Source organism: Ahaetulla prasina, chromosome 13 (genome assembly GCF_028640845.1).
Source record: "Ahaetulla prasina isolate Xishuangbanna chromosome 13, ASM2864084v1, whole genome shotgun sequence".
In the NCBI taxonomy this organism is placed as follows: Eukaryota; Metazoa; Chordata; class Lepidosauria; order Squamata; family Colubridae; genus Ahaetulla; species Ahaetulla prasina.
In genome coordinates, this window is record NC_080551.1 from 15,880,489 (window position 1) to 15,907,500 (window position 27,012).

Consider the following 27,012-nt stretch of genomic DNA (forward strand, 5'->3'; position numbering starts at 1 on the left):
CGGAAGCCGGGAGGGGTGAGAACGCCGAGAGGGTTGCTAAGCGACGGGGCGCTTCCCTAGTTACCGAGGAGGAGGAGGAGGAGGAGGAGGAGGAGGAAGCCGCGAAGGCAGCTGCGGGAGACGCGAGGATGAAGCAGCCGCGGTGCTTGTGCCAGATTTGCACTTGCGGGTAAGAAAGCGGCGAGGAGGGGAGGGTGTTTCTGGAGAGGCGGGAGCGGCGCTTCTTCGGAGCTTCCGCGCCTTCGCCGTAGGGAGCATCGGCGTCGTTCCCACGTAACGTGTTCTCTACACGCGTGTGCCCGGGAGGATCCCTCGCGATGGGGGGTTCTTTCCTGGGTGGAAGGTTGTCATGCGGGCCAAGGCGGCTTGGAATCCCCGTCCAGCGATCCGCCACGCTTTTTTTTCCCTTCAGCCCGACCTACTCTACGGGGTTGTTGTGTATTTTTAAAAAATAGAAAAAAAAAAAAAAAGACCCGCTCTTCTTGCCCTTCCACCAAGTTGCTCGGATGGGAAGGAGATTTTGTGCCCATTTTATCCTCCTTGCCTTTCTTTTGACTGACTAACCAGAGTCCCTGGGAATCAAGAAGGGCATAAATTTACTAGATTATTATTATTTCAGAGCAATCCCTCATCTCCGCTGTATAGAGTTGGACTCGTGTTCTTTTTTTTTTTTCTTGCTTGCCTGCCACTAGGGTGAAAAAATCTCATGCTAGTGGCAGGCAAGCAAGCCAGCAGGAACAAGAAGCAACAAAATCTCAAATTTGAAATGTTTTTGCTCGATGCCAAAATAAAGATCAACTGATGTGTGAAGCTCACTGGTGCAAAACCCATGAGCCTAGAGCTGCATTTATATACATGCATGGCGGGTATAGGAGATGTGGAGGCCAAAAGTATTAGTGTGTCCTAAATTGTCAATACCTATCAGGTGGGTGGGTGGGTGGATGGATGGATGGATGGATGGATGGATGGATGGATAGATAGATAGATAGATAGATAGATAGATAGATAGATAGATAGATAGATAGATAGATAGATAGGATGAAAAAGTAATATAGATAGATGATGGATGAATGGGGTAGATAGATTAGATAGATAAGAACTAGAAGAAAGATTGATATAGACAGAAGATGGATGGAACAGACAGACAGACAGAGAAATGGTGGGTCAGATAGATAAGAGATGGATGGATGGATGGATGAAAGAGTGATATAGACAGATGATGGATGAATGGGGTAGATAGATTAGATAGATAAGAACTAGAAGAAAGATTGATATAGACAGATAATGGATGGAATAGAGAGACAGACATACAGAGACAGAGAGACACAGAAATGGTGAGTCAAATAGATAAGAGATAGATGAGAGATGGATGGATGGATGGATGGATGGATAATAGATAGATGAATGAAAGAGTGATATAGACAGATGATGGATGAATGGGTTAGATAAATTAGATATATAAGAAACAGATGAAAGATTGATATAGACCGATGATGGATGGAATAGACAGACAAAGACAAATGATGGGTCAGATAGATAGAAATACATGGATGGAAAGATGAATACAATAAACAGAAAGCACCAAAGCACCATACTCTAACTTCCTAATGGCTTGCAGGAATGCCTTGGGATCCATAAAGATCTCACTGGGTTGATATAAATCCCTTTGGGCTGCTAGTTTACTTCTGGTAAATGGGTGTTTTGTGATTGGCCATGCCCACCATGGCTTCTGTTTTATAAATTGACAAGTCCCCCCACTGCAGCCATTTTGTGAGTGTATCCACCTTATATTTTCAAAATGCCAATGCTCCCCAAGAATGAAAGCATTTTATTTACTTGCATTATGCAGCAATGAAAGTGCAGAAATTGATTGATCTTAATATCGGGGAACGACCCTAGATCATAAATTCCACAATCTGTCTCGGAGATTAGGTGGCACGTGTTCCTTATCACTTTCCATCCCTAGTACCCAATGAGCATCCCAGGGCAATGCCGGGCAGCTTTAGGAAAAGAGTTTGTGTAGATCACAACGTTTCTTGTCCGTTGTACAATTCTGCATAGTGACCATGTTGCCTTGCACTCAGCTTGGTATGTTCCTCTGCTTCCCTTTTCTATGTGATATAATTTCTTCATCAGTTATTCATGGCAAATATAACAGAATTACTCATCCTTGAAGGAAGCTGACAGCTACAATTCTTTCTCCATCACCATTTTAGAGTCGTTTCTTTTGGCTCCAAAGATACATCTAAAAAGAAAAGCATCCACCCTGAATGTGATATTGTGTTTTGGCATGTTGTGCACACTTAAAAAAACGAAACAGAACACGTAGCAACTAATGTATGTATGTAGATCGGTAATAGTAGCTGAAATTGTGGCTTGCTATTGGGAAACAGGAGTGAAGATTATTACTGTTTGAGAGATGAAAATCTCTCCACTGGAATTGCTTATTGGCACCAAAAGAGGATTCTGTCAGCATAAATACTAGCTTTAGAAAAGACATGCATGGGGACAGAAATTTAATTATTTCCCCTTTTGTTATTTAGCACAGGGGTCTCCAACCTTGGTCCCTTTAAGACTTGTGGACTTCAACTCCCAGAGTCCCTCAGCCAGCAAAGCTGGCTGAGGAACTCTGGGAGTTGAAGTCCACAAGTCTTAAAGGGACCAAGGTTGGAGACCCCTGATTTAGAAAAAGGGGAAATAATTAAATTTCTGTCCCCATGCACACACATATCCAACAAAAATAGACTAGAACCAAACACATATATATTTAATTTTACCCTGAGGACCATTAAACATTATTAGTTACGTTTTTTTTTCTTTTTTACAACCCTGAATCCCTTTATTTGAGGTGAAGTTGATAACTACCGTAAATGGTGCTGAACATTTACTGGCCAGATGCCCTTCCTGACACCTACAGAGTTTGCAGTAGATATTTTCTCTTTGTGATCTGATAGAGAAACATCTGTCGCTGCCTAGGATTTGAACTCTCAACCTTCCCAGCGAGAGGCAAGGGCCCTCACCTCTAGGCCCCCGCGCCGCTCAAACATTATTCTTACATATAATGAAGTAAAGTGTTTCAGATCTAGAAATGTGTTGTGACTTGAATGGGACCATCACGAAATCTGTTGCAAACTTTTCTGTTCATATTTTAATTTTTCAACAGGCTCTTTAAATGTGGTCTTAAAAAGTTGCCTCTTAGTCTTCAATATATCCTTGAATAATAATAATATTAATTAAGAATAATTATGAATCCTTGCATTTTCATTTTGAAGAAAGTAGAGCCTTCCAGTGGATACTTGTCAGAACGAGTTAGGAGCCCAAATCCTTGAACCTTAATCAAGGAGCCCGCATGGGATTTAAAATGACAGCTAACTGCTTTTGGAACGAAAAGGAAGTTTCAACAACCAGTTGGGATATGGGAGTCAGCTATTTAAACAAACAAAAAGCAAAAAACAAGTTACAATGTGAATCCACTTCTTGAACTCTGGCCAATATAAACATGACATGACAGTGGAAAAGACAGGAGAGCTGAAAACTAAACAAATTTATTTATTTATTTTTGTTCAGATTCTGGGGTGAAAGACCAGAGAACAAAAGCTAAGATTATCCACAAATGATTTGCAAAATAAACATTGTCAACAGTTTTGTAATTGATAAAGTCTCAAGTGGGTATTGATTCAGGCATTAATTGCATTTGCCAGGGTTTCATAGCAGCACTATTTGTTTCAATGGGAAACCTTGTTGCTTAGGATTTGTTACCTGGGGGAAATCAGCCATACACAAATTAAGAGTTGCTAAGAAGGCGAAAAAATAGGACAATGTATAAAGTAGTTATGTAAGTGGTGAAGGGACTGTAATCTTTCATCTGAATACAGTTGTGTGTGCGTGATCATAAATGTCACCTAATTGAGATAGACTAGACTAGACTGGACTGGACTGGACTGGACTGGACTAGACTAGACTAGACTAGACTAGACTAGACTAGACTAGACTAGACTAGACTAGAATAGAATAGAATAGAATAGAATAGAATAGAATAGAATAGAATAGAATAGAATAGAATAGAATAGAATTCTTTATTAGCCAAGTGTGATTGGACACACAAGGAATTTGTCTTGGTGCATACAAAAGAAAAGATACATTTGTCAAGAGTCATAAGGTACAACACTTAATGATAGTCATAGGGAATATCAACATAAATCTTAAGAATACAAAACAAGGTTACAGTCATACAGTCATAAGTGGGAGGAGATGGGTGATAGGAACGATGAGAAGATTAATAGTAGTGCAGACTTAGTAAATAGTTTGACAGTGTTGAGAGAATTATTAAGCTACCATTAATACCAAAATCATAAGTACTTTGCTCCAAAGTCATTGTAACTTATACTGGTGCCATAGAATTAAAAGATAAATTAAACTGCTGTTTTTGAATTATTCTATAGCATTAGACAGTTGAGAATAATAGAGATCTAAGAAGATGAGATTTAGACTTCCAGAAACTGCTTTCAGGAGAAACAAAAAATGACAGAATGTATAGAATGAAAGAGAGAGGAAGAGGAAGGCGAGAGAGAGGAAACAGGGGAGAATGTTGACTGGTTGACTTCCTTCTGATGTCACAATTCATCGCATCTCAACCAGTAAGTCGTTCCTTGACAACTACAGAGGAGTAAGCAATCTTACAAGGAGGTGAGATCATTTTGATGACAGGGGATTTAGTGAACGTTTTAAGTTGTTTCCCCAAATGTAACTGTAGCTCAAAGTGAGACTCAAGATAAGCTGTCAAAATCACGAGAAAAAAAAATGCAGTGGGATCTAAAAGACTGCCTTAGTGGTGCCACGAATCCGTCAGCCATCGTCTGCATAACCAGATGTCTCATCCAGAGTTACTGAACCCCTGACCCATGAGGCAAAGATAAATGAAATAAAGGAAAGAGCAGGGGTCACTTTATCACACCCCTCAAACCCGACACAGTCAGCTGCTTGAAATCCTCCCGCCCCTTGATGACAACTCTACAAAGAGTTTCCTGTTGAAAAGTCAGCGCAAGTCATCAAACTGAGCAGACACTTAAGACGTTTGCATTCAGGTCCCAGCTCAGTCTTCCAGCTCATACTTTATCAACCTGTCCTCCTTCCATAGTAATACTTTGAGGATAAAATATGTGGAAAAGGAGATATTAAGTCTGGCCTAAGCCCCTTAAAGAATTATATGTCCAATGAAAAGCTACTATATCATTTTTTTGTTAGCCCCATGCTTATTCTTTGAGGTCAGGAAATAGTTTAGGTTCTCCTTCATCTTCCTTTGACTTTGGTCCCAGCCCTAACTGGGTTGAATCCTGGATAGTAGATAAGAAACATCTTATCTAAGAGAGTGCCATCTTTAATAGTCATCTAACAAAATGTGGGAAGACTGAATACTTGCTCCTGACAGGTTAATCTTTTTAATGTAATTTCTTTTTTTAGGACCTCTATTGAATTTCCATAAAATGCATTTAAGTATCAGTAAATTCTACTGAAACCTCCTAATACATTTTTTTGTTCCTTATCCAGACTAGGGACCTGAGGAATTCATTTTGATTATGAACTGTCAGAAAACTTAAAAGCCCTAATGGAGGCAGTAGTTTTCTTTGGATTAGTTTTATCTGAGCAATAAGACATGCTCTGTCTTCATTCATTCATTTATAGATTGGGAATAATCTACAATCTACAGACTACATTAAGCTGAATCATCCCAAACACAGACTGCAAAAGCAACTTAAGATCAATGTAATTTTATCTGATTGGTAAATATGCAGTCTTTGCACAGTGTTAACAATGCTGCCTTTAATATATCAAGAAATAATCACTATCTCTAGATCTTGGATAGTGCTTGCATTAGCTTTGATTATGGTCTTCATTTTTCTTTTTATTTCCTGGTTGTTCTTCAACCCCAGACGTCACCGTTGTCCTCATAATCCTACAAGGATTTATGACTATGGAAGAGCGTCAAGCCTCATGACGGAATACACAGAAAAATACCCTTTATACCGCAACGTCCCTCCACCCAAGAGCCTCCGGCCCAAGCAGGAATATCGGAGCCATGGAGGGAAAATGGAAGGTCTCACCACTTTCAGGTAAATGTGCCGCAACATTAGAAACTGGAATTCCAAGGAAATCAGGAAAACGGGGGAAGAGGTAAAAGGTAGCTTGTTGAGATGTGCGTTGAAGTAAGCTTGCGATATAGTTTTAATCAAAAACATTACACAGCCAACATTTGATAGACCTGCTTTCTGAATAAAGAGATCAACACGTTTTAGACTAGAATAGACTAGACTAGACTAGACTAGACTAGAATAGAATAGAATAGAATAGAATAATAGAACAGAATAGAATAGAATACTAGACTAGACTAACTAGAATAGAATAGAACAGTAGAATAGAATAGAATAGAATAGAATAGAATAGAATAGAATAGAATAGAATAGAATAGAATAGAATAATAGAAGAGAAGAGAATAATAGAACAGAATAGAATAGAATAATAGACTAGACTAGACTAGACTAGACTAGACTAGACTAGACTAGACTAGACTAGACTAGAATAGAATAGAATAGAATAGAATAGAATAGAATAGAATAGAATAGAATAGAATAGAATAGAATTCTTTATTGGCCAAGTGTGATTGGACACACGAGGAATTTGTCTTTAGTGCATAAGCTCTCAGTGTACATAAAAAGACAAGATACATTTGTCAAGATCCTAAGGTAGAACACTTCATGGGGTACAAATAAGCAATCGAATCATACTAGGAAACAATATCAGTCGTAAGAATACAAGCAACAAAGTTACAGTCATGCAGTCATACGTGGGAGGAGATGGGTGATAGGAATAATGAGAAGATTTTTATGGATCGAAAGAAGATTTGCAAACATTGCACGTGAATCAAGGAATAATTCTATGGGGAAAAGAAAGAAAAAGAGCCATGGTGCTTTAATGTTCATGTTTTACTTTATCTAGGAGAAAAAAAAGAGCCAATTTAGTGTAGTGGTGTAATGTAGTGGTGAACCAGCAGACTGTGAGTTCTATTGTTCTTTAGGCAGTGGGCCAGTGTTTCTCTTTCCCTCCCAAGGCAGCACGCTAGGAAGGAGGCCATGGCAAACCCCTTCTGAAATCTTGCCAAGAAAACTGCAGGGACTTGTCCAGACAGTTGCCAGGAATCGCAAACTGACTAAAAGACTCCTATACACTTTGGGAGAAAAGACAAGTTTGTGTTTCAGCCCACAGTCCATTTTATCTGGACCTTTTCGTAGATCTCTTTTGACCTTTTCAGCATTTTGTTTTTCTTTTAAAAATGAGAATTAATCTTTCTTCTCCACTAATGCTCGAGGAAGGTTAAAATATATATGTTGCTATTTCTGGTAACTCTTAATGGGCTTTTGCTGATTAACATTGAATGATGAGGCTTTATAATTTGTTTATAGATACGAGATGAGATATGGGAGGTATTGTCAGAGAAGGTGATAAGTTACTGAAACTACTTGTCTTGAAGGGGGCAAGTTGTTTCTTTATATTTTTTGTTTATTTTCTTCTTCTTCTCTGCACTTTTTGAAATTTCTTTTTAACTATTTATATGTTTTTAGTGTGTTTTAGCTTTAGAGGGAGGGAGGAAGGAAGAAAAGAAGGGAAAAAAGGATGGAGGAGGAAAGAAGGAAGGAGGGAGGGAGGAAATAAGGAGGGAGGGAGGAAGAAAAGAAGGAAGGGAAAGGAGGGAGGGAAGAAGGAAGGAAGGAAGTCAGGGAGGGAGGGAAGGAAGGAAGGAGGGTGGGAGGAAGGAAAGGAGGGAGAGAGGAAGGAAGAAAAGAAGGAAGGGGAGTGAGGGAGGAAGGAAGAAAAGAAGGAAGGAAAAGGAGGGAGGGAGGGAGGGAGGGAGGAAGGAAGTTCCTATTCGAATCAGGCTTATCAACCTTATGTTTTGTAGGCATTTGCCCTAGATATATTTAACTGGTTTTCTCTCCTTAGTCTGGCAATATTTTAATTAGAGACCCAATTTCAATCAATCCAGAGATTTTAACTAGTCAGACTGATTTATTGATTAAATGCTGCAGTGATGGTTTCTTTCTGAGTTTTTTCCCCCGTCTTCCTACCAGATCTGATTACCTTCCATATGATATAACATATCGACCCGTTCGTGTACAGGAGGAATACAAACCCATGGCTGGAGAAATTGACATGGGAACCACTTACAGAAGAGATTACAATCCTCACAAAATAGAACCAGTAATATTAGTAAGACCTGCAGAAAAGAAATACTTTTCTAAATGTAAACTGAACACCATTCCAACCTACCAAGGTAATAGTGCCAATTACTTTTACAAATGGAAACAAATTTGCCAAGGGTGGTAAAGTGTAAAATTGCTGCTTTGGGGAGGCAAATTCTGACTTGGTTGTTGCTAATTCACTGCTCACAGCCAGGACTTCGATACTGAGCGGCTCAAGGTTGACTCAGCCTTCCATCCTTCCGAGGTTGGTAAAATAAGGACCCAGATTGTTGGGGGCCATAGGCTGACTCTGTAAACTGCTTAGAGAGGCTGTAAAGCACTGTGAAGCGGTATATAAGTCTAAGTGTTATTGCTATGTAAAGCACTCTGAAGCAGTATATAAGTCTAAATGCTAAGTGATACTGCTATGTGAAGCACTATGAAGTGATAAATAAGGCTAAGTGCTAAGAGCTATTGCTATGGCAGGCTAACTCTGCCTATTGCCAGCAGTTTGACCCTGACTGGCTCAAGGTTGACTCAGCCTTCCATCCTTCCAAAGAGGGTAAAATGAGGACCCAGATTGTTGGGGGCAATCCGCTGACTCTGTAAACCACTTAGAGAGGGCTGTAAAGCACTGTGAAGCGGTATATAAGTCTAAGTACTATTGCTGTAAGTTCATCATTAGCCTACTCTTAGGTGAGCAATATGGGAAGAATAGCAACTTCCATCAAAAAAATGTAACAATTCTTGTTTTTTCATCTTAAAGCTGACTTTAAACCCTGGGAAATAGAAAAAAGGGAGCTCTGTAAAGTGGAGCGCGTCTACCATCCCCCCACTGAAAAATTTGGAAACGCCACTACCTCCCAGGATGCTTTCATTCCAAGGGAATTTTCCCTCCGGAAGCTCATTAAGCCGCCCGACGCCACCCCGCTTTCAGACCAGCCTTTTAGCAGCGAGACAAGTCACCGGAGCGATTACATTCCCCATCAGCTGGAACCCATGTGGAAAAAGTCGAAAGAAGCCTACAGGCCCAGCAGCCAGCCTTTCGAAAACGTCACCACCCACCAGAGTGATTTTAGGGGCCTCCCTGGCGATCTGCCCAAAAGCTTCAAGCCCGAACCGACCAAAATGGAAACCAAGTCCGATTTTGAGGGAATGTCAGAATTTCGTGATCGCTTTCAGCCGTGGGCAGTTTCCTTACCTGAGCTCCGTAAAGCGAAGGAGTACGCTCCGCCTACGGGCAGCATGGAGTTTAACTCCACATCCCGCCTCGATTTTCCTCCTCACGTCGTCAATCCAGTGGTCCTCGTGAAACCGCTGGAAAGGATCAAAAAGAGCAGCCCTCCCTTCCAAGGGAACACGACTATGAGAGATTCCTTCCAAGCTTGGGATATCCATCCCCCTGAAATGATTAAAAAACCCCAGGAGATATCCAAGCCCTCAGGTAAATTGGATGATATCACCACCTTCCGATCTCACTATACACCACACAGTCTAATCCCAACCCAGAGCTGCAAACCTCCAAAGATAGTTTTGTCCAGCTCGGCACGTTTCGAGGACGAAACCATCTACCGTACGGACTACACCCCAAAGAAGAAAGAGATTTGTCCAGTAAATTACCCATCCCCTCCAGGATACGTCTACGTCAGCACCGATTCGCGCGGTCACAAATTCTTTCGCAAGGTGACCTCAGATGTCAGTAAGGTTCTCCATCCAAATGGTAATCATGTTCCAAAAGAAATAGCGGTTGCATCCTAATCTCTTTAATTATTTGGCTCTGCCCAGGGCTGAAGAATATCATGCCTTAGGCAGAACTAATACGGGTGGCTCTAACTATTAAAATAAGCACAATGATTACAAGGTTTTTGGGAATGTGAAAACGGAAATGTTTATAAGAAATGGTGATGGAAACTGAATCAGTATTTCTATGAAAAAAAATTTTTCTTCTTCTTCAGTGGTTTGTTAAAATAATTTAATCCTTAATGAAAATGTTCTGTTTGGCAATAACGTGACAAATTTAATATACAGTAAAGACTTCTACTATGTACTGTATGGTATGATTCAAATGTAATCTGTTTGTAGCAACCTTTCTTTTTCTTTCTTTCTTTCTTTTTTCTTTTTTGGCAATATTTTCTCAAGCTAGATCTAGAAAGGAATCATTATTTACACCTATAGTTTTTCAAGTTAATTTCCAGCATCTCATCTTCAGTAATGCCAGGTCACAGAAGTGGTCTAGAATTGACCGATTAATGACTAGAGAGAACAATAGGAGCCTACAGATCATTATGTTTACGAATAAGCCTATAATACCTTGAACCTAACAGTATTTCTGACATTCTAACACAGGGGTCCTCAAACTTGGCAGCTTTAAGACTTGTGGACTTCAACTCCCAGAATTCTCCAGCCAGTTATGCTGGCTGGAGAATTCTGGGAGTTAAAGTCCACAAGTCTTAAAGCTGCCAAGTTTGAAGACCTCTGTTCTAACAGCATGTCGAGTGACCTCTGAACTAGCTTTTTAAAAAAAATTTATGGGACTTATTAGCGTATCAATGACATTTAAATGGCCACTGATCTGCCTATCAGCAGATTTGTACTTGCCTGAAGCAACCTTAACTTCCTGCCACCTTAATCCTATCCACAGAAGTTTTGGGGTTGTGGCAGAAGGCAGCGTCCTACTCTCACTGGTAGATGAAGCATCTCCTGTTGAATTCAGCTAAGCTAACTATCCAGGAAGAATTTATAGGATCAGAAGTAAACATGTGGCCTCAGCTAGATTAGACTTTTCTAGATTAGGCTTCCCCCCCACCAAAGTTGACTCCATTTCTTATTGAGAAAAAAGGCAAAATAACATTGTAGAATGACAAATCTGCCTTTCAGATCATTATTTCAGCCGTCATGGTTTGTTTTTTTTAAATTAATGAAGTCCTCGGTTTGATTAGTCCTAAACTGATGAAATTTGTTTCAGTGAGTGTTTCTGTTTCAATATGATAGATTGACGTTTACCTCCGAGTTCTTTTGTACTCATTAATTGAAGGAAATCGTTTTATAATTGAAGCACCATGTAATCCTTCTGCTCTGTCTCCAAGTTAGCAAAATAAGAGACTGAGATTGATAAATAGTGTCAAAAGAGCAAAAATAAATCATCCAAAAAAGGGACAGGAAACCATCTGAATGTCTGGGAATGTTTGTGTTGTGTCACTCACACAGATACAGACTGAGATTAGCATCCGTTTATTTTATAACTTGTCCTATGTAAATGTATTGCTCTAAAAATCTAATTAAACACTTTTGCGTCACATTATATTTTCCGTTTCTTAAAATACTTCTAAAGATTGTAGCTACACTAAGGGTATAAAATCCCATCTGAAATGGTAATATATTTATGTTTTTTTAGTCATCAGATAGATACCGATAAATTTCTGAATTCTATGGAATGAATTCTTTTGACATGTAGTTATAAGATAATCCTTGATTTACAACAATTTGTTTAGTGTCTATTCAAAGTTGCAACAGCACTGAAGAAAGTGACTTATGATCATTTTTCACACTTATGACTCTTGCAGCCATATGGTCACAGGATCAAAATTTAGACGCTTGCAACTGATTCCTATTTATGACTGTTGCAGTTTCCCAGGGTCATGTGATCACCTTTTGTGACTAGATTCACTTTATATCGATGTTACTAACAAGGAAGGTCACAAAATGGGGAAAAAATTCACTTAATAATTCTCTCTCTTAACAACAGAAATGTTGGGCTCAATTGAGATTATAAATTGAGGAGTACCTGTATTGGATCATTATTTAATACCTAGAACAGGGGTGTCCAAACTTGGCAACTTTAAGACTTGTGGACTTCAACTCCCAAAATTCCTCAGCCAACAAAATTTTGGACACCCCTGAAGCATCAAAATGAATCTTTACAGGTCCAAAACGGGTTAGTGCATTAAATGCTAGCAGCTAATTATTTCCAAATAATGCCAACACAAAAGAAAGCAATAGTAAGTTTTAGTAATAAGAAAAAATAGGATCCGAAATCTTTATTACACACTATACAAAAATATTGCACTTTTAAACCAGATAATAAATATATACAAAAGTATATTTACAGGTTATCTTAATTTAAGAAAGGGTGTAATCAAAAAGCCAAGGATTGCTTTAAAATTTAGGGCCCTGATACAGCAAAAGTTTAAAGTCCACTGAATCCGATGAGAAAGAACTAAAGATTCTGAATCTGGAAAGAAGCACTTCTATTCATGCAAAATCCAATGCTAAAGTTTTTCCTACTTCCTCATTTAATTTTGCAAATAGGCCTTTATTTCTCAGTAAGTATTCCTCATCCCAGAATACTGAGAAGTATGACTCAGCCAGAGTTTTCCCAGACATCTTTTTAAAAAAATTCTATGGAGTTCTTTCTACCTCCAAAGGGAACATTCAAACATGGAATTCGCTTGGCTGTGAAAAGAAAAATATTCCTTGATTTTTACTGCAGTCGCCCAGGTTGCTTGACTTCAATTTGACCATTTTTGGTTGTCAGCCAAAAACACAGTTTCCTCAATCAAACACCTTTTCTACAGTAGCAGTCGTTCAACCGCTAGCAAGGCTAAGCCTTCTCTTTTGAAATACATTTGGGACAGAAACCAAAAACTCAGGTGTTACTTTTCTGCCCTTTGTCAGAGGGTCCAGTTCAAGAAAACACATTTTTTGAAGTTTATGCAAGAACTTAGAAGTTAACAAATGGGGAAAAAAAACCCCAAAAGATAAGAACGAGAATAGAATATCCTTGACTCAATGGATAAGGCCAAAGTTTCAGGTAATCCTGCATAGTTTCTAAACAGTAGTCAAATAACCCTGGAATACCTACAAGCAGGGCGTGAAAATAAAGCACACCTGTTTTTTCTCGCCTGTGATATCTGACCTTTGAAGGCACATCGTCTGAAAATGAAATTTTTCCACGCTGCTTTGAGAGCTAATAGCCGTTGATAGACCATGGACTCCAATAACCTTAAGAGCCATAGGTTTACTGAAGGACCACATGCTTTATAAGTAGAAGATTCCAGGTTCGACCCCAGCATCTTCAGATAAGGCTAGGAAAACTCCAGTTTAAAAAAAAAAAAAAACTGAACTGCTGCCATCAGTGAGCCAGACCAACGACTTGACTTGCTAGAAGGAAGCTTTCTATCTAATTATGGTTTTTCATCCATTTTTTTTATATTGCTTCCCGATCAGGAAGATAGCTTCCCTATCTATCCAAGACATTCTGAATTGCTCAGGTTAATGGCTTTCACTTCATTTTGTGGCACACAATTATGCAACAAGCACGCATCGTATATATTTTGGTCTGTGCTGAGCCCTTTGTCAATCAACTTCATTGGTTTCTCTTCTGACAGCTGAACGTTCATTCAATCCACTTTGTTCAATTTTCAACAACCACAATTCTGTTCTTTTTTCCCCTGTTATTCTAAGGAACTTCAGGAGTCTCACAGGAAACATTTCAAACCATTTCAGTTGTTCCTTTCTCTACTTTTTTCAACAGTCGGGCAGAATTGTATGCGGCCACATTCGTTTATATTTCTAATAATGCATATTATCTGATCGTTAAAACTGAGGTGTTTATTATTTTTTGCACAAATCTGTATGGAAGAAAAATGGTATTTGAAGTAATTTTTGGAATTGACTCGCATGGCATATTTCCAAATGCATGATGAGCAAAATGGAGGAAAATCGGTTGAACAGACCCTGAACAATACCTTTGGCTCAAAGTATAATAGATCTGGATTTTTCCACCCATTTTCAAATGACACTAAAATATTCCAGGGTTTCTTCAGAAGCAGCATAGACTGATATGCCTTTTTGGCTGAGGACCTGCTCCGAGTTCTCTTCTGACAAAGCAAGGGGGGAAAAATCCCAATTCTCAATCTTCGATTTCAAATGGAAACATTTAAATTCTGAGCTCCAGTGTAGAAAACCTCAAAGCCAATTTCATACCAGGCTAATAGAGCTCCCTGCCTTGATCAGATTCCAGAGAGATTGAAAGATACTATCTGCTTTCTAAAATTACACTGCATCAATCAAAAACAATTCCACGACAAGTTTGCAAATTATAACATCGCGTATATTGCTGCTTTTTTTTTTTTGTACTGAAAATAGTTAAAGGAATGAATTTGTGATTCATATGAAGCTAATGAAATGAAGTCTCGGGCAATGTGGTTTTGCCAAAAAATGAAGTAGAAACAATAGTGTGGCGAGGAAATAACACCATTCTTTCTATACTTTGTGAAAATTGTCTTAAAGTGGATTAAATCGAGAAGGTGACAAGCAAAGCAGTCCAATGGCTGATTCCAGTATATTTTAAATGCGTGAGTCTTCAATTGTATTTGTACCGTCAGTAGCACTACTTAAACCCAACGAATTACCATTGTCTCATGGAAGACAGCGCTGCAAGGCTGCAGGTGCTGCAGGTGACTTTCTTGTTCATGAGGGCTGCAAAATCAGTGTTGCAATTTCATCACATCTGAAGGACACCAGATTAGGACAGATGCTTTCAAGTAGTATACTCAGTGGATCATAACGATTTAGAAGCACATAGAATAACAGAGTTGGAAGGGACCTTGGAGGTCTTCTAGTCCAACCCCCTGCTCGGGCAGGAAACCCTACGACACTTCAGACCAATGGTTATCCAACCTCTTCTTAAAAACTTCCAGTGTTGGAGCATTCGCAACCTCTGGAGGCAAGTTGTCCCACTGATGAATTGTTCTAACCGTCAGGAAATTTCTCCTTAGTTTTATTTCTTAAAACAACAACAACCACCAACCGTTGAAGTTTACATTGTTGGAAAAGGAATAAGGGAGCACAGGAGGAATCGGGAGGGGGGCGTTTTTGTCCAATTTATGAATTCATGCTATCAATTCAGCAAGCTCATGTCTTCCCTGTTGATCATCTTCCCTGTCCTACAGGACAGACCAAGCCAAATGGAAAACTTCTCCTCTTGATGGGGGCATCCATGATCGCTTCCCACAAAAGGCTAACCTCCTCCACATGACTGACAACACCTTTGCTTGTAGATGCCTACTGAGCATAGCTTTAGGTGCTTTACCGATGTGCAGTAGTGTGTGGTGTCCTTGCAGTCGCCTTCTGAAACATACATGGAAATGTGACAAAAAAGGGAAAAGTTTATGTCATCACAATAAATGGCTCTTGGATGCTGAAGTCCTAAGACCGACATCTCCTGTCTGGCAAACACAGATGTAAGACCTACCATATTTTTCGGACTATAAGACGCACTTCCACCCCCCTAAAAGCGGCTAAAGATTTGGGTGCATCTTAAAACTCCAAATGTAGCTTTTTTTTCTGCCCTAATGAGGTCCTAACGAGTGAAGCGATTTTCCATCCTTAGCCTGCTTTTCTCATTGCTTCTCTCTCCAAAGATCAGCTGTGCTTTAGAAGCTGTTTTTCAGCCCTAACGAGGTGCTAGCGATCTTCCGGTTTCACCTGCTTTTCTCATTGCTTCTCTCTCCAAAGATCAGCTGTGCTTTAGAAGCTGTTTTTCAGCCCTAACGAGGTGCTAGCGATCTTCCGGTTTCACCTGCTTTTCTCATTGCTTCTCTCTCCAAAGATCAGCTGTGCTTTAGAAGCTGTTCTTTATCCCCAACGCTCAAAACCAGCAAACTAATGTGCTGAAACTGACCAGGCTAAGGACGCTAGCCAGATGAATACCTGATAGGCAGATTTTTTTCCCCCTATTTTCTTCCCCCAAAACTAAGGTGCGTCTTATAATCCAGTGCGTTTTATACTCCGAAAAAAGGCGGTAAATAAAACATCAATATTCTCCCCGCCCCCCACTCTCTTTGCCTTGTGTGTCTTTTTCAAAACGACTGTGGATTTAACATGCAGATTTCCTGGAGGCTCACTCACGAATAAGATAACCTTAATGGGTATTGATCCAGTCCACAGCGCTGTTTGGCGCTAACTTTTTTCCTCTTTACCGCTAACTGCAGCCACCGTTTCGCAGAACGCAGATTCATCAAGTTCCTTCTACAGCTAATGTTCAGCCACACACCAGGTTCTAAACACGTTTCGCCACAAGCAACGGGCAAGGCGAGAAATGGATGTGAAGTGTTTTTTACATACTGTCACACGAAGTGACATTGCAGTGCTTCCAGGTCGTGGGTCTCTTCTTCCATGCACAGAACTGATCTGCCACCAATCTTTTCTTTTTCCTGTGTACGCAGCTGACTGGCCGTGACTGGAAGCCACTTCCACAGTCCACGGGGCATGGACGCCAGGGACCCGTTCGCCAATGCACATCGCAACTTTCTGAAGAACAGTTTCTTCTAATGGACGGCCTGCAGAAGTAGAAAAGGGGGAGAAAAAAAAGCCACAGTTTGAGACTTAATCCAAGAGATGATAAATCCTCCCTTCCTGATCTTGGCTGCAACATGAGGCTTATCCACTCTCAGTATTGCACTATCAATAAAAGACATAATTGGAGAATTTCCCTTTTTAAGATCTGGACTTAAACCAATCAAAACCAACTTCTCTCATCTCTCCAGTTCTCTGCAGTTTCTTTCCTGATAAGTAAAGGTAAAGGTTCCCCTCGCACATATGTGCTAGTCGTTCCCAACTCTAGGGGGCGGTGCTCATCTACGTTTCAAAGCCAAAGAGCCAGTATCTAAAAAAGTATCTAGTCATACTTTTTAGATCTGGAATTGCAGCCAAATGCCCAGATGATAAAAAGCTGATATCAGAAGTATTCTGACTATTTATTTATTTATTTATTTATTTATTTATTTCGATTTTTATACCGCCCTTCTCCCGAAGGACTCAGGGCGGTGTACAGCCAAATAAAAATACACTATATACAGATTAAAAGAAATTAAAAGAAAACATATTATAATGTGGCCGAAAATTTAAAACAATTTAAAATCTTAAAATATAAATAACCCCAATAAAATTTTAATCCTGTCCCGCTTGAATAAATAGATGCGTTTTCAGCTCACGGCGAAAAGTCCGAAGATCAGGCACTTGACGTAAGCCAGGGGGAAGTTCATTCCAAAGCGTAGGAGCTCCAACAGAGAAGACCCTTCCCCTGGGGGCCGCCAACCGACATTGCTTGGCGGACGGCACCCTGAAAAGGCCCTCTCTGTGTGAGCGTACGGGAGGCAAAAGGTAACAGCAGGCGGTCCCATAAGTATCCGGGTCCTAAGCCATGGAGCGCTTTAAAGGTGGTAACCAGAATCTTGAAGCGCACCCGAAAGACCACAGGAAGCCAGTGCAAACTGCGCAGGATTGGTGTTACATGGGAGCAACGAGTTGCTCCCACTATTACTTACGCAGCTGCATTCTGGACTAGCTGCAGCCTCCGGGTGCACTTCAAGGGCAGCCCCATGTGGAGAGCATTGCAATAGTCCAAGCGGGAAGTGACAAGGGCATGAGTAACCGTGCATAAGGCATCCCGGTCAAGGAAGGGGCGCAACTGGCGCACCAAGTGTACTTGGTGGAAGGCCCTCTTGGAGACGGCCGCCAAATGATCGTCAAACGACAGCCGCCCATCCAAGAGGACACCCAGGTTGCGCACCCTCTCCGTTGGGGCCAATAACTCGCCCCCCACAGCCAGCTAAAGAGGACAAACAGTTTTTGTAGGCTTAGCTTGCTGCTTCTGATGTAAAAATTTACAAATCCTTTGCTTTTTCACTGACAATATCCCTCCGCAAAGAGAAAGAAAGGGAGATAAGATCTCACTGATGTTTAACAGATTTAACAGATTAACAAAGTTGGAAGGGACCTTGTAGGTCATCTAGGCCAACCCCCTGCCCAAGCAGGAGAGCCTACACTATTTCTGACAAATGGCAGTCCAGTCTTTTCTTGAAAGCTTCCAGTGATGAAGCTCCCACAACTTCCAAAGGCAACTTTTGTTCCATAGGTTGATTGTTCTCACTGTCAGAAAATTTCTTCTTATTTCCAGGTTGAATCTCTCCTTGGCCAGTTTCCATCCATTGTTCCTTGTCTGGCCTTCAGGTGCTTTGGAAAATAGCCTGACCTCCCTCCTTTCTGTGGCAGCCCCTCAAATATTGGAAGTTGTAAATTTCATTCCCCTGATTTAGGAGTCAGAAAGCGATAAAAGTACTAATGGGATTGCTAAGGAGGAGAAATATGTGGTGTTCCCTGACTCACATCTTCCCAGTAGAAACTAGTGTAAGAATGTCATGACATTTCCTGAGACGAAAAGAAGGGTTACGAGTCTCACGCTTGGCAGACAAACCTTTTCTCATTATCACAGAGTGAATTCAGGACCGCTGATCCATTCTGATGCTGACACTGAATGCGACGGTGTTGTAAACCCACTCCAAGATTGATGCAACGTCCGGTGCACTGCAGAGGAGACAAGATAGCAAACAGCTCCCATTTACAAAGATGAAGCTTTGCATTTTCCCGTGCAAAATGCAGATTGTTTGAACTCAGGGGGAAAAGCAGGCTTCCTGTCCATGTGAGCACGTGCCAAGAAGCGATCATATTAATCTAATTTCTGCTTGTGATTCATTTTTAGACCGCAAGCATGGTCCTGCCTATTTACACCTCTATGAGCTTTGACAGTGTAAAGGTACTCAGCCAGAGAGCCAATGGTCCTTAGGGTTTGAATTCAATCCATCTATCTAGGCTGGACCTTCTGAGCAGAACAACCAATAAGACTGTTTTCTGTTTTACCGTGTTCCCCCGAAAAGAAGACCTCCCCTGAAAATGAGACCGCCTCCGAAAATAAGACCTCCCCGAAAATATTTAAATGCATGCGCAGCCGGTCCCCACCATTTTCTCTGGTTAGGGTTAGGGAGACAGAGCTGGAAATCAGGTAAAACGGCAATAGGAGCCCCGTCTTGCTCCAGGCGCCCCAAAATAATAAGACTTCCCCAAAAATAAGGCCAAGCGCTTATTTCAGGGTTCAAAAAAAATATAAGACAAGGTCTTATTTTCGGCAAAATACGGTAATTGATCTTAGCCTAACATGGACTTTTTAAACTTTAAGGTATAATTCTCTAAATTAGTCCCGGGACTTGACCTTTCTTTAGTTCTGACTTATTTTGTGGTCCTGAATACCATTTTCAGCCCACATGGAGCCGATCAAGGCTAAGCAAGATTCTATATTCATGGACTCCACCAGTGGTGGGATTCAAATAATGTAACAACTGGTTCTCTGCCCTACTGACCAGCTGGCTGGGTGTGGCCATGGTAGGTGTGGCCGGGGGTGGGTGACAGGCAGCACTTGGCCTCCTATATCTCCCTGGGAGCAAAAATGGGCTGCGGTGGTGCACGCAGCACCCCCCCATATCTCGTTTTGGGCCTAGTAGGCCTCCCTGCAGCCTCCTGGGAGCAAAAATGGGCCATGGGGGTGGCGCCCCACGCCCCTGCGGCCCGTTTTGGGCCTAGTAAGCCTCCCTGCACTTACCTGGGAGCCAAAACACAGTACATGGGGACTCCTGGAAGGGATGGGATGGGGAGGGGCAGAGCCAGCCAGCAATTTAACGACTGGTTTGCCTGAACTGGCCCAAACCGGATTAATCCCACCACTGGACTATACTGAACTTAAGATGCAAAATAAATGAAATATCATCTCAGATACGTTCACAGATGTATGAACAGCAATTTTAGTCCCATGGAACGCTGAAATGGCTTTAGATAGGACTTGTTGAACACACTCAAGATAGTCTATTCTGACTGGGAGTTGCTGTCAAGGTGTTGGGTGTTATTCCTAAAAACAAAGGCACTATAAAAACGATCAAGAGGTTCTTCAACCTATTTCGCTTTGTTGTGGTGATAATATACAACCCAGCACCTTTCAGTAGAAATTAGAGAGGCATGCATAGTTATCAGGCAATTTTGAGGCACCCAACTGGGACTTGTTGCATAGCCAGTGACAGATAGATAGTGATAATTCATCACTGAATTAATTACTTGGCCCCAGGGATGAACCATCCATTCTGCACAAAAATGGCCCACGCAAGGTTTCATTTCCAAAGGACGCTCTTGGTCTGCGCAAGCGCCCGGAGGCAAAGTTAAGAGGCGCCGATTGGCTTTGACTCGTCTGCAGGTTATTCGCCGGCGGTGAAATCCATGGCCACAGGAAGCAGAGCATTCAGACCAAGCTGTGGTTGCCCACCTAGAAGGAGAAAATACAAGAAAAAGAAGAGGGGAAAAATGAACCACAAAAGTAAAGGACTTGCACATATCAAGAAGAACAATACAAATTGGGCTATAGGGATGGTTAAGCTAATGATGGGCACACTATGGAGAAAGGCTCCATTTTCCTCGGTTATTAGTTGAGATGGACAAAATCAACGGTGACTTTTCAGGACAGGACTCCACGTTTTTGTCAACTGCTGGGGACCAAGACCAGAAGGAGAGAGCTACTATTCTTATATTTTCTTTATAGGTATATGTAGAGCCTGGGTAGTACAGTGGTTAGAATGTAGTACTGCAGGGTACTTCTACTGACTGCCAGCAGTTTGGGCAGTTTGATTCAGACCAGCTCAAGGTTGACTCAGCCTTCCATCCTTCCGAGGTCGGTAAAACGAGGACTCAGATTGTTAGGGGCAATATGCTGACTCTTAGAGAGGGCTGTAAAGCACTGTGAAGTGGTATATAAGCCTAGGTTTAATTGCTAAGTGGGAAGGAAGGAAGGAAGGAAGGAAGGAAGGAAGGAAGGAAGGAAGGAAGGAAGGAAGGAAGGAAGGAAGGGCCGTGGTTAGAATGCAGTATTGTAGGCTAAGTGTACCAACTACCAGCAATTCGATTCTCACAAGCTTGAGGTTGACTCAGCCTTCCATCCTTCAAGGTCAGAGGTAAAATGAGGACCCACATTGTTGGGGGCAATATTCTGACTCTGTAAACCGCTTAGAGAAGGCTGTAAAGCACTGTGAAGTGGTATATAAATCTAAGCGCTATCGCTTTTAAAATAAATGGAGCCCCCCATCAAGATCAAGTCAAAAAGCTTGATCTGGTCTCACAGAAGCTAATTCACCTACAAGCGTTTCTCCATAGCTGCCTTTATTGACAAGAATGGCGACACAGGAGGCACAGCTCTTGTATTCGTCCCATTTTCCCCTTCTGCAATCTATATTTAGGTGGGATGGGTCGCTCTGTGAATTTGATGAATAAATAAATATAGCAGGAATTAATAACGATTCAATGCATTCTTTCTATAATGGAAGTAGGACAGTGATGGCTTTCTGTCCTTGTGTGCTGAAAGTGGGCACATGCGCACGACAGCGCGTAAGGCGTGTCCACACCCATAATACAATGCACACGACACTCCCCTCCGCATGCTCGCTTTGTGCATGCATGCACGACATCCCCCCCCGTACCCTGTTTTGGGCCTAGCAGGCCTCCCTGAAGCCTCCTGGGACCAAAAATGGGGCATGGCGGGGGCACGGGTGCGGGTGCACTGCACCTCCCCATGCTCCCCCCCGTTCCCCCCCACATACCATGCATGCCTACACTGTTACAGGTACTATGTCTGCCTTGTATGCAGCTTTATTCCTCTCTAGCATTCATCTCCATTGTTCAGTGGTGCATTTCCTGCCTCTCTAGGATTTACCTCTATTGGCTCCTGTGAGGCACTTCCTGCTCCTGTTGGATCTATATAGTTATATTCTTGATGGGTTATATAGTGTTTTAACCAGTGGTGGGTTCCACTTCCCTTTGCTACCGGTTCGCAACGGGAGCTCACACGTCCATGATGACCTCTGGGCAGGTGGGCGGAGCCTCCCGCCGCTGTTACTACCGGTTCGCAAGGTCCGGACTGAACCAGTAGCAACCCACCACTGGTTTTAACTGCATTTTGATGAAACAAGATCTCTTGTCCCACTCCCACTCCCACTCCCACTCCGACGAACGAGTCAAGGAAGTCCGTAACAAACTTGGCAACAAAGCCTCTGCAGCTTGCCAAGTTCCTTCGAGGTTTATCAGGGCAGGCAGGAGTCCAAGTTGTGACTTCAGCGATAGGGTCCGATATCAGCAAACTAGATAAGACTTTGCTTGACTCAAGGTTGGAATGCCAAAAGCAGGTCCTTTATATAGGCTGTGGGGTGTGGCTCCATGACTCAGCATTTATCCAGGCCTGCCCCACCCTTCCTTCTGCTGGCGTCACCTCTCAGATCTCCGGAAGCAAGGGTCCACCTACCCTGAATTGTCTTCAGCTGGATCTGCTGTCAGCGTCTGGGAAAGGGAGGGGTTAGAGGGAGTAGGCCCGGGTAATTCCAGCACCTGGCTGGCTTCCTGCTCTGAAGGTTGAGCCAAAGGAACACACACTATATGAGTGAGGTTTATTGGGCTTCTCCTTTCACTCCTTGAATCCTCTCCGGGCATGGGGCCAGGGCCGGGGGCTGGAGTCATGACAGGCCGTTCATCTTCATTATCAGACTCGGAGTCTGATAAAAGGCCCGGTTGGAGACAGGAGGGGCCAGATGAGGAGAGGAGGGAGGATGAGTCAGAACACAACAGTGCTGCAGAGCCCTTCAGGTGGCCGACGGGAGGTGCGGCTGCAAAGCTCAGCTGAGGCAAGGGCTCCTGTGCTGGCAGAGAGGCCTACCCGTGCCACCTATGGCACGCATGTCATAGGTTCACCATCACGGAAGTATGATTTCTGTGGTAGTGAGTCTTTAGCATCTCCACTGAGAAACTAAACTCTTGGCCAAAAGGGACAGTGAGGTATATAGAGAGGGGTTTCAGGACATATTCCGTGCACTCTTTGTTCACAGGCTCACGGAAGAAACTTTTATTCTCCTCTTTCAACGTTTTGTATCAGGCTGAAGTTGGAGGACTTCAGCATCCTAGTAAAATAAACCTGATATCTACCTACCTTCCGTGCAAAACAGATATGTATACAGACATCTGAGGGTATATTCTAATTTGAACAAAGTAACAAAACGTTTGTACCTTGCAGGACAATCCTGAATTTTGCAGGACTGCGGGTTGTTTACGACTGGCTTTTGATGGTCCTTGCATAGTGACACATTCACATTTTGATCCTTCATATTCACACATATAAATTTCCGAAAGCGAGTTCCCAAATTTCCACAAGCTGTTGTTGAACATGGACTCTGTTCACCAAGCTTCCATCGATATTCTGTCAAAGAGGATATATCCCCGAATATATTTACTTCTCCACAATACAAGGAAATCCCTTAGTAGGACAAGGTGTGCTAATTACATCAAACCATCATTTGTTTCAATCTATAATACTGGTTTATACATATTACTGTATGTCCTAGGCCGGGTCTGCATATCATGCTAAGCCCACTATAAACAAGCCCTATTACATCACTGTATGATATGCAAATCCAGATGGGTTCAGCTATCACATCAATCCCCTCTAGTTCCTAAGATAGATCTAAAAAACAGAAGGCTTCCTCAACCAACTCTGGCCCTACGAACTCTAGCATTCTACAATTCTAGGATTCCATATATTCTACAAAGAATATGATCATACGCTAAGAAGCAAACTAAATACATAATTAGGACCCCTTACACAAGTGTTATTTATTTTATGTATTATTTATTATACTTCTATGTTGTCCAATATGAGAAGTTCATTTGTTGGATAGCAAAATTATAAGAACATCAAAGGGAAAACAAGGAAAACATAAACACAGCAGCATGAAATTCATTAATAAAAAAGGACTCACTGATAGAATAGAATAGAATAGAATAGAATAGAATAGAATAGAATAGAATAGAATAGAATAGAATAGAATAGAATAGAATTATTGGCCAAGTGTGATTGGACACACAAGGAATTTGTCTTGGTGCATATGCTCTCAGTGGACATAAAAGACAAGATACGTTCATCAAGAATCATAAGGTACAACACTCAATGATAGTCATAGGGTACAAACAAGCAATCAGGAAATAATCAATATCAATATAAATCGTAAGGATACAAGCAACAAGGTTACAGTCATGCAGTCATAAGTGGAAGAGATGGGTGATGGGATCGATGAGAAGTTTAATAGTAATGCAGATTTAGTAAATAGTTTGACAGTGTCAATGGAATTAGTTGTTTAGCAGAGTGATGGCGTTCAGGAAAAAACTGTCTCATGCAGCGATTCTGGGTGGTGTGCAATAAGAAATGAAAAACAAGATTGAAATAAAAATACCCTTCCCTCAGGTGCCAGATCAAGAACCTCCAACTCAACCACTATCCTAGTCAGGGGTGCTATTCAGCCGGTAGTGGAAATTTTGAGTAGTTTGGAGAACCGGCAAATACTACCTCTGGCTGGCCCAGAGTGGGGTGAGAATGGAGATTTTGCAATATCCTTCCCCTGAAGTGAAGTGGGAATAGGGATTTTGCAGTATCCTTCCCCTGCCACGCCCGCCAACCACGCCACACCCACCCAGCCACGCCCACAGAACTGGTAGCAAAAAAAAATGGAATTCCACCACTGATCCTAGTCCAATGCTTAAGGGAAGAGCCAGATCTTCACAATCTTAAATCAGGAGTGTTGAACTATGTATGACCTATGGACTTCAACTCCCAGAATTCCCCAGCCAGCATACCTGGAATTCTGGGAGTCCACAAGTCATAAAGGGACCATAGTTCCCCACCTCTGCCTTCAGTTATAGCACTAGGAAGTACCAAACATTTAAACAAAAAATGAAAATATAAAAATGTTATTGGGGATCTTTCAACAAACCTTCCTTCTTGACATTTACCCAAACAGACAATGGCTTGACGTGTGATGATGCCCAGCACTTGTATTGTCCAGCAAACTGGTCAGAGGCCACGGTGAATTCAAGGATGCGTCCCCCAACCAGGGTCTTGTGCCCGAAGCCTGAAACTTCTTCTATAGGTTGGTTTTTGGCAAACCAGCGAATTGTGTTATTTGCACTAGAGTAGATGGGACAACCTAGAAAAACCAATAAGATTTTCAGCCTTTTTTCCCCCAGAAAAAACATCTAAAACTTGCTTACAGAAATTTTTTTTTGGTTATTCTTAGGTGCCCCTGTCCAAAAAAAGATGACGGTATCTTCAAACTAGCTGCAACATTTCAAGGTCCCCCATGGATTCTTTTTCAGAACTAGGAGAAGAAGAAAAAAATGGAAACCTCTATAGCCGTGGTATCCAATCTTGGCAACTTTTAAGGCCTGTGGACTTCAACTCCCAGAATTCCCCAGACAGCCATGCCATTGCATCATGAACCAAAGCCCACCAGAATGACGAAGAATTCCCACTTTTTTTAATTGGGCTTTTTATTCTGCCTTCCTCTTGTCCCCCATTTCCCACCCCCTCTCCTTGCTGTGTAGCTTTTGGGCCATAATTCACCCTGCTCTTGAGATATTCAATGCTACATTCCCATGATGGCGAACCTATGGCATGCACGCCACAGGTGGCATGCGGAGCGTTTTCTGCAGGAACGTGAGCCGTCGCCCAGTTCAGCTCCACCCCACATGCGCACATGCCGTCTGCTGGCCAGTTGATTTTCAGGTCTCTGCCACGCTTGCAGGGGGCAGGGCGCATGTGGGAGACGTATGCACATGCCTGGGGGGGTCGTGCACACATGCGTGGGGGGGCAGGGGGTGCCACATCACCCTGCAGTCCATTTTTTGTCCCAGGAGGCTGCACAAAGGCCTACTAGGTCCAAAATGGGGCAGGGGGGGTCACATGTGCATGTGGAGGGGGCGGGGGGAGCTGGGGGGGGTCACATGTGCATGCACGGGGGGTTCAGGACAGGGGTGGGTTTTAGCAGGTTCTGACCACTACTGGAGAACCGATAGTGGAAATTTTGAGTAGTTTGGAGAACTGGTAAATACCACCTCTGTCTGGCCCCACCCCCATCTCTTCTCTGCCTCCCGAGTCCCAGCTGATCAGGAGGAAATGGGGATTTTGCAGTACCCTTCACCTGGAGTGAGATGGGAATGGAGATTTTACAGTATCCTTCCCCTTCCTTGCCCACCAAGCCACACCCACCAAGCCACACTCACAGAACTAGTAGTAAGAAATTTTGAAACCCACCACTGAGGCGGGAGGAGCATGAGGGGGGTCACGCATGTGCCTGGGGGCAGGGCACCAAGAGGGGGGGGGGTCGCATGCGCATTGCATTATGGGTGCAGGCACGCACACTTTCGGCACGCGACAACAAAGTTGTTAGCCATCACTGCTATATTCCTACACAACTGAGTTCCTGGGCTGCCATTTTTGGAACATCCTAGAACCAGAAATACCAAACAACCGCAGATACGACATGAATAAGAAACTGGAATGACCCTTTGCCTGCCACCCATTGTTTCAGGGCAGAGTTGATTATTTGGGACCACCATACCTATTCGTAATATATCACCAGAAGCCACTGTAACGTTGGTACCAATTCCAGATGCCATGAAAACACGTTTTCTTTTACTGTTAGTAGATGATCCATTGTGTAGTTTTCTTCGTCCTAGAATAATGGAGGAAATTATAGACATAAAACCAAGGAGAGGCTACTCAACATTTGAAGGACTTCTTCAGTCCTCTATTCTCACTATGCTCGTGAAGCCCATCTGCAGGCAGGGGAATGGCCGTAGCTTCTCTACCCTACCACCCGTATATTCATACTCTTAAAATCTGCTTTTAGCGCACAGATATGTGATAGACAGCCAGTTTGGTCTAGTGGTTAATGCACCGGGTTAGAAACTGGAAGACCGCGAGTTCTAATTCTACCTTAGCCATGAAAGCTAGCTGGATGACTTTGGGCCAATCACTACAAGACAGTGAGTTCTAGTTCCATCTTAGGCATCAAATCCAGCTGGGTGA

The 27,012-nt window shown here is 42.3% G+C and overlaps 2 protein-coding genes across 13 annotated transcripts in view; one reads left to right on the forward strand and one right to left on the reverse strand.

The window, feature by feature from the left end:
- Positions 1–92: 92 nt before the first annotated feature.
- SAXO2 (stabilizer of axonemal microtubules 2) lies at positions 93–12,124 on the forward strand. Of its 2 annotated transcripts, none has more exons than XM_058155766.1 (4): positions 93–169; positions 5,931–6,110; positions 8,124–8,326; positions 9,001–12,124. In XM_058155766.1, the coding sequence occupies exons 1-4, from the start codon at positions 129–131 to the stop codon at positions 9,990–9,992; spliced, it is 1,416 nt and encodes a 471-aa protein (XP_058011749.1). In that variant the 5' UTR covers positions 93–128; the 3' UTR covers positions 9,993–12,124. The 2 variants fall into 2 exon arrangements, with proteins under 2 accessions (XP_058011749.1, XP_058011750.1); XM_058155767.1 differs by lacking the exon at positions 93–169 and adding an exon at positions 4,594–4,686.
- Positions 12,125–12,269: 145 nt separating this feature from the next.
- Positions 12,270–27,012, reverse strand: part of ADAMTSL3 (ADAMTS like 3) — a 214,925-nt gene continuing 200,182 nt past the window's right edge. For 6 of the 11 annotated variants that reach the window (XM_058155756.1, XM_058155753.1, XM_058155757.1 and 3 more), the window contains 7 exons: positions 26,543–26,656; positions 24,917–25,129; positions 23,160–23,349; positions 20,178–20,382; positions 18,493–18,602; positions 16,362–16,576; positions 12,271–15,365 (listed from right to left, as the gene is read on the reverse strand). In XM_058155756.1, the coding sequence (XP_058011739.1) occupies positions 15,256–15,365; positions 16,362–16,576; positions 18,493–18,602; positions 20,178–20,382; positions 23,160–23,349; positions 24,917–25,129; positions 26,543–26,656 (1,157 nt within the window). In that variant the 3' untranslated portion in view covers positions 12,271–15,255. Of the gene's footprint in view, positions 15,366–16,361; positions 16,577–18,492; positions 18,603–20,177; positions 20,383–23,159; positions 23,350–24,916; positions 25,130–26,542; positions 26,657–27,012 lie in introns of those variants that run through there. The other 5 variants (XM_058155759.1, XM_058155758.1, XM_058155760.1 and 2 more) reach the window with 3 other exon arrangements.